We start from the raw sequence: 8,126 nt of genomic DNA on the forward strand, positions 1-8,126 counted from the left end.
CTAAGAATTGTTCTTTGAATTCATAAATTAAGACCGCTCTGGCGCACTCATTTTATCTGTCACTCCTCGGGTCACCATAGCAACGCGTGATGGACACTGCTTTCAACCATTCTCATTCTTCCTTCATTCCACGTCACATAGTCGCATAGCGAGTTTCGCATATCAGTTATAACTTCTCCGATTATTAATAAAATTCAATCTTTTACGCTCACATACACTTCTTGACTAATTTTCGACAAGAAAGCACCGAATTTTCCTACAGCCATGGCGATCTTGAAATCAATCCTGGTTATTACTGTGGCTTTACTGGTGACGCTTACCCCGTCGTCGGAGGCAAGCGGTTGTGGGTGCCCTCCGTTCTGGACTCCCTTTGGCGATAATTGTTACCGGTAAGCCAATTTTTCACTCCTATTATCTCCTTCCATTTTTCTTCTCATCGAAATTATCATCAGAGTACCAGTGGACAAGGGGTAGTTTGAGTTTGTGCTCCCTGTTCCGAGGAGGAAAAGTTGAGAGGTATGAGTTACATTTTGAAATAGGTATAGGACCTACTTCCCAAGCAATATATAATGGGGGTAATGTTCGTTATTCTGGAGGTTTGTTAGTCCCTATATGAAATAAGTTTTGTTCGTCCCCAAATCAAATACGGTTCGTTATTCCGAAACACACAAATCCCCTATACCTAGATACGTTCGCTAATCCAAAAATGAAACATCCACAGGGTTTGTTGTTTCTTAAATTTTGTGGCGTTATTTCAAAGATTTGTTATTCCAAAAATGAAATGGTTATTCCGAAAGTTCGACAATCTTAAAATGAAATAAGCTTCGCCAACGATCCTACTCAATACCGAACCTTTCTTTATGTTCAGAATAACGAACATTCGGAATAGCGAACCTCTTCCATTTTCGGAATTAGGAGGCTTCGGAATACCGAACTGTAACCCTATAAATGTCCACACCTCGCAACTGTGGCCTTGTGTTTGTATGACACCCTGATCGCCTGATCTGATTCTTTTCGAAAAATGAAATAAAATTTGAATTGAATCAGATTGAACTCTTTGATTAAAGTGAGCGGCCTGAACATGTACGGTGTCGCTTTATACATTGTGTGGAGAAAAGATGAGACTAATGAAATTTGCGCGTCTCTATACACAAGAAGATACAAAAACCTTTTCACTTGTGCGGGGAGGGGGGAGGGGGGGGGGGGAGTGGTGGGCTGAAGATAAAGATTCGTCAACTTCAACCTTTCCTCATCATTGATACAAAGTATTGTTACTGATTTGATTAAAATCATCTTATAGAGATATATTGCATCATTTGCAGGGGTTCGTGGTTGGTTGTGTCAAAGGTAAATGCTCCCCCTCAATTCGATGGGTATACTAATCTTAATTTTGATGCGGAACCCTTATAGTCATGGGTTTTCTTTTACATTATTCTCTCGTTTTTCCGTAAGTCAATCCTTTTTTCATTTTGTTCGTGTCAGCGGTATGGGCAGACTACAGCAAATTCACAGACTCCCATTCCATGGTCCTGTTATTATTGTTGCAAGCAACATCATAATCATCATAATTATGTTAAAATAATGACAAACATACCTACGTCAAAACTGTATGACTTTCTTTGTTTGCGTCTAGTTGTCATGGTCGTTATGAAACGTGTACCATTCTCTTTATTTACAGTTTCACTCTCTGGAATCTATCCGTAGTATTCTTTTGTTTTAAATGTCATGGAGTAAATTTCTTCTTAAATTGTTACAGATTCTTTACTTTCGAGAACGTGACATGGGATGCTGCAGAGATGCACTGCCGTTCCTTCTCCGTGCCGTGTTCGGAAACGGGGACGTTGCTAAGCCTGGGGCATCTGACTTCAGTCCACTCCCAAGAAGAGTTCGACTTCCTCACAGTACTGTACGATACCACTCGAAACAAGAGAGTAAGTATCTTAGGGGCATCACTGTGGTCTAGTGGATAGGAATCTAGCCTTTGAAACGAAGGCCTGGGTTCGAGTCCTATCATAAGTTCTTGGACAAGATGTTTTTACCCACGATATAATAATTTATTATATCCTTTCATACGACACAGTGGTAGAAATGGGAATACATGTACTTGGCAATGGTGAGATGATACTAAATGAATGAACAGTGACAATAGAGAAGATGGCACCTTGGGTAGAAGACCTTACTATTAATGTTGTTATTATTACAATTCTGTCCCTTCTTATGGACTATAGCATTGTGGACAACTCTCCACATGCAACCAAATTGTTACTAGTACAGGTTCCGTGAATACTGGAAAGTCCCTATACCTTTTAAGGGGGTTCCTTCCGATTATACACATTCCTTTGAATGTAGGTTGACAACATGGAGCTTAAATGTAATTTCATTTTCAATCAATGTCAAATTGTTGTCGATTCTTCAAATTTAATCCATGAACATGCAAACATATGACATTTTGTCGCACCATCATGTGGTGTATAATAGTGGTATGCCGAAAACCCTTATGAAAAAACATAAAATGAAGATTTCCCTTCGGTCAAATTAAAGAATCATACATCTTCAGAGTCGACATGGCGCTCGACCATAGATATGCTACCACCTAGTACGGTGCTCTAGATACCACGTGTAAAAACTTTGACCGTTGAGCGTAATTTCTAATTTTCTGGAGCAACGGTTTGGAATACCGTGCCAATGGACGCCGCTCATCAGTGAAAATATTCAGAGCGAATGTTAGAAGTTGTTATTTTTTGTCATTGTCTTTGGGACGATTACTATGCAATGCCAATTGATCAGCTGATTAGAATTTTTGTTATTGTTATTATCATTGTTGTTATTACAGTAGAAATTCATCTGCAGTGGAAATTCAACTGAAATTGGTTTAAAATTTGAATCTAAATAACCTCCGGAATTTTTAGCTGTTGACGCTACAGCCTTCATCAGCGGATTGACCCGTCTTGGCCTTGATCACGTGACGGTCACTAAGCGGGTCGTAGACTTTCGGAAGTTTGTACCGCGCGTTGGTTGGCCCTGATGTAGATTGCTTCCTCAACTCCCCTTTCAAAGTATCGAGGTTCCAGGTCTGGAACCTCCACCTTCTTCAGGTCTACGTGATGGCCTGGCGATTCGATGTGGATGTGTTTTGCTTCCGAGGAGGTGGAGCTTAGGCGTCCTATACGTGTCAGCTCAAGTCTGTTTCGCCGATGTATGACTGCCTACAGGCACCTTGGAAGGTCTTCCCTTGGCAAGGAATCCTATACACGGGACTATAGTGATGTCTTTATTGAAGTTGTTGAAGAAACTCGATCCTTTGACATAAGGGAGTATATGATCTGTCCTCTTAATGGAGTTGTAGAGTTGTAGAGTCTGTGGTGGTGCTGGAATCTTTCTGCTTGGACTGGCTGATCTTATCGAAAGCCCATTGAGGATAGCCGCAGTTTGAGAGAGCCTTTTTAATGTGGAGTTTTTCTTCCTCAGATCGTTCTCCCTTATGTCAAAGGAGTTTCTGATGCGTTACGTAGGAACTTCAACAAGTTTGACATTAGGGTTCACTTCAAGCCCACTATTATAGGACATTACGCCAGTACTTATAAGCGCCGAAGGACAAAACTGAGAAGAAAGACCTCACTGGTCCCGTGTATGGGATTCCTTGCCAAGGGAAGACCTTCAAAGGTGCCTATCAGCAGTCATACATCGGCGAAACAGAACGATCACTTCGGACCAGATTTCTTGAACACAGAAGCCCTAGCTTCACCTCCTCGGAAGTATCACAACACATTCACATCGAATCACCAGGCCATCACGTAGACCTGAAGAAGGGGGAGGTTTTAGACAGGGAATCCCGATACTTTGAAAGGGAAGATAAGGAGGCAATCTACATCAGGGCCTACCAACCTTCTCTCAACAGAGACGGGGTGCGGTGCAAACTTCAGAAAGTCTATGACCCGCTTATTGACTGTCACGTGATCAAGGCAAAGACGGGTCATTCCGCTGATAAAGGCTGATTAAGCGTCAACAGCTAAAAATTCCGGAGGTATTGAGATCAAAAGTTTAACACCATATTCATTAATTATTGTTATCATTATTTAATCACGATTTGTTGTCTTCAAACATCTTTAAAAAGGCAATCTTAAACAAGGATTGTCAGATTTTCCTGGAACTTGACTTAATTTGTTCTGTGTCTAAATTGGAATGATGTATTATGCATGATATTATGTGTGTTGTAATTGTCCCTTTAAATCCCTCTCTTATATTGAGGTGGATACAAGGGTGTGGATTGGTCTTAGCGATCAAGACGTTGAGGGCGCTTGGAGATGGAGCGATGGGTCTGACGTCACTTTCACGTCATGGGGGTCTGGCCAGCCTAACAGCTATGGCGGCAATCAGGACTGTGTGTCGTTCAACCACGAATTCGATTACAAGTGGAACGATCTCTACTGTGGGATTGAGAACCGGTACACCGTGGAGTCGTTCATCTGCAAACTCCCCCTCTGGTGAAAAGAAGAAGAAGAAGGAGAAGAAATGGCAACGGCCGATGGGTGGGAGTTGACGTCATGGAGCATTAAAGATCCGATAGCGCAGGATACAGCGAAATCCCGTTATATAGGTTTTCCCGTTCATTTTTAAACTTTTCCTATTCAATTTGATAAATTGGTTGTTCAATTTCAACCCGAGAAATCTGGGATATGCAGTCCTAGTTTCAAATTCGTATTTTGTCGATCATTTTTAAACAAAGTCAATTCAATTCAGTCATTTGTCACACATTTTCGTCATTTACAATTCAAATTGGTCTGTAATACTTGCTGCACCCATAACAGCCACTACAGAAAGAGCAATTTCGTCTTTTAGCGATCATTTTCGTCAATTTTTCCTTCAAATTTGTCTTATATCTTTTCTGTTGTGATTTTTTCGTTACGAAGGTATTTTTCCCTGCAAGCGTTCACTTTTACACATTTTGGAGTAAAATACACACACATGCACCACATATCCCACCCACAAAATACACACACACACACACACACACAAGCACACACACACACGCACATACAAACACATCTTAATCAGAGTACACACGGAGACAGACACGTACAACCACACAAACACACACACACACACACACACACAAATAAAAAAACAGTCATCAACGATTTCCAGGCACATTATGACTGAAGACAATTACAGTCAAACCTGTCAATAGCGGCCACCCAAGGGAGACGGAAAAAGTGGCCGTTATAGACCGATGGCCGCTATAGACAGGTAATCCAACTTTGTGTGCATTGCTTGCATGTACATGTATCATCGTTGTATCCTTCCATGTACATGTGTGTGTGTACGTATGCACACACCGTGTGTTTCATGCATTTAACCATGCCGGTGTATTATGAAATTGTTGCACGGTAGTATAGGTTTTCCCATCCATTTTCGCACTTTTGTCATTCAATTTCAAAGATTTATTGTTCAATTTCGTCCCGAGAAGCAGGTGGAACGCAAATCCTAACTTCAATTTTGTCAGTAGTCATTGCTATTCGTTTTTCGCCAAACATTTTCGAAGATATAGCATTCAGAATCGTGAATTGTCATTCAAATGCATCCCTCCCGCTGACGGATCGCAGAATGTGAAGATCAAATTCGTCTTTGTTCACACAATTTCATGAATTTTTCATTCAAATTAGTCAGCTGTTGTCGATTCTTTGTTTTGATGGTGAACCAACTTTCAGCCGACATATTTTGTTTCTCTCTTAAACTGTATCGTTACACATTATTCCCTAAGCATTTGCTTTAACAATATTCAAAATACAAGACTGCCAACGAAAATAATTGAAAGATAAACGACAGTCAAAAGTCATAACCCAGGACAGTATGTCAGGTCACATTTTGAACTTTAACTCGTAATGTTCAGGTTTTCGCATCATAATGCATGAAGCAAAGTTTAGATTTTTGTACCCTGGAAAGCAGCAAACATAATCATGTTATCCATTTGTTGACATTAAACAGGCGACAATTCTACACTTAGATTTTGTCTTAAATCATGTTTGTCTAGAAATCGTTTGTCAGTGTTTTCGTTTGCGAGACGGTATACGTATGTTTGTATCAGTGTGTCCTCGGATTGCTTGTGTGTGTGTCTGTATCTGGTTCTGTGTGTGTGTGTGTGGGGGGGGGGGCACTTGTGTGTATGTTAACTCCTGAATGTAAAATGTGAACGGTTACAGAAAAAACAAACAATACATGAATGACTGGAAAATCACACCGGGTAGAGATATGAGACGAATATGAATGAAAATTTAACGAAAATGATTGACAAAAGACGAAATCGATCCTGCTGTTTTGAGTGCTGCGAGTGAGACTGACGAATTTGATCTGTAAATGACGAAAATGTATGAAAAATGACTAAATTGAATGGACTTTATTTGAAAATGAACGACGAAAGACGAATTTGAAAGTAAGATTGGCCTACTCCCGACATTCCGCGACGAAATTGAAGAACAAATTGTGAAATTGAATGAAAAAAGTTTGAAAATGAATGGGTTAACCTATATCATGTATTCTCGTGAAGAAAGCTTAACACTATAGTGCATTTATTATGACTGAATGAGGGATGAATGCAGCGGTGGCGATCACTGAACGTTGCCCGCACGGCCGGCTACGAAGCAGAAAAACACGCTGAATTATCGGCTCGGCTACGGCTCCATTGGGTTTTGGGCCGCTATAGACAGGTTAAAATCTACCGCGGGAAACAAAATTTGTGGCCGCTGGCCGCGTTAGACAGGTGGTCGCTATACACAGGGTCTTTAACAGTAGGCTTTTCTCTCGGTTTTTTTTTCAGCGGCCGCTATAGACGGGTGGTCGCTTTAGACAGGTGCCGCTAAGGCAGGTTTGATTGTACTTTACATGACTGTAAAAAGGGGGGGGGGAGGAGGAGTTACAGTTAAAGCCCGTTTTGTCAAACGTGAAAAAATAAAATACATTAACTTCCTAGCCGTTTAATTTTGTGTGTTTGTATGGGTGCGCAAGCAGGTGTTCGTGTATGTGTGTATGTATTTTTGTGTATGGAGGTGGGGTACACTTGTGTTTATCAACGTTTATGTTACTCCTAATATGAAGATTAGCGAACTGGTGCAGGGAAAAGGAAATTACCAAGAAGTCACAACAGAAAAGATATGAGACGAATTTGAAGGAAAGTATGACGAAAATGATCGCGAAAAGACGAAAAAGAGAAATCGCCTTGGCTGTCGTGTGTGCAGCGAGTGTGATGGACGAATTTGAACAGTAAATGACGAAAATGGGTGACAAAATGACTAAATTGAATACACTTTGTTCGAAAATTTGATTTGATTTCATTTATTTCTGCTTAATTCCGTTATATCAGAAATCATTTATGACAAACAGTATATCGACACATACTGTAGTTTTAGTACAAAACAAAGCAAGTACAAACAGCTTAGGGAACTTGAACAGAAGGGTCTCCAAAATAAGCCGAGGCTTGACGTAATGGAGACCCCATACTTAGCTACCCTGGATAGAATAAGGGATAGAGAGAGAGGGAAGGGTAGCAGGAAAGGGAAAATTACAGAGTGGATATGTACCACTCCAACTACTTTACAATGATAGTAATGATAATAAATGAGTCTGCTATTAAAATTAACACGTTCAGGGGGCTTTGCCGTAGTACGTAATGACCGAATATGCACTATGAAAAATAATAATGATAGTAATGATCGACAATAATAATAGTAATGATCGACAAAAGACGAATTTAAATCTGAGAGTGGCATTTATTTCAGATTTTACTGGACGAAATTTAACTACAAATCTCTAAACTGAATGAAAAAAAAAAATGAAAATGAAGGGGAAAACCTATATCCTGTATATCAAACAAGTTCCGAGTAATATTTTTTTTTCGGTACATTCGGATCCTCGTTGTGCCCGAACACGTTGGAAAAGTACACCGTTTAAAAACGCGCTCTTGTTTAATCGGGTTGTGCATCGTTTCATGATATGACGGAGGCCATCGAGGAACAGAGAAAACAGTTCTAGGACATGCTCGCGATTATGAAACATAAGATAAAATGTATAAGCCTTTCGACTGATCGACAGATCATAGACTTTTTTGTTTTGTTTTGTTTACAGCTGAGTTG

General features: G+C 40.3%; 1 protein-coding gene across 1 annotated transcript; it reads left to right on the plus strand.

Moving 5' to 3' along the window:
* The first annotated feature begins 264 nt into the window (after nucleotides 1-264).
* On the plus strand, nucleotides 265-4,524 carry LOC139743598 (echinoidin-like). Its single transcript, XM_071654072.1, has 3 exons — nucleotides 265-389; nucleotides 1,757-1,931; nucleotides 4,249-4,524. Exons 1-3 carry the CDS (start codon nucleotides 265-267, stop codon nucleotides 4,486-4,488), a joined length of 540 nt encoding a protein of 179 aa, XP_071510173.1. The 3' UTR covers nucleotides 4,489-4,524.
* The last annotated feature ends 3,602 nt before the right edge of the window (nucleotides 4,525-8,126 follow it).

Source organism: Diadema antillarum, unplaced genomic scaffold, assembly GCF_040938485.1.
Source record: "Diadema antillarum isolate AM-2024a unplaced genomic scaffold, OU_Dant_1.0 seq00001098_RagTag, whole genome shotgun sequence".
Classification (NCBI taxonomy): Eukaryota; Metazoa; Echinodermata; class Echinoidea; order Diadematoida; family Diadematidae; genus Diadema; species Diadema antillarum.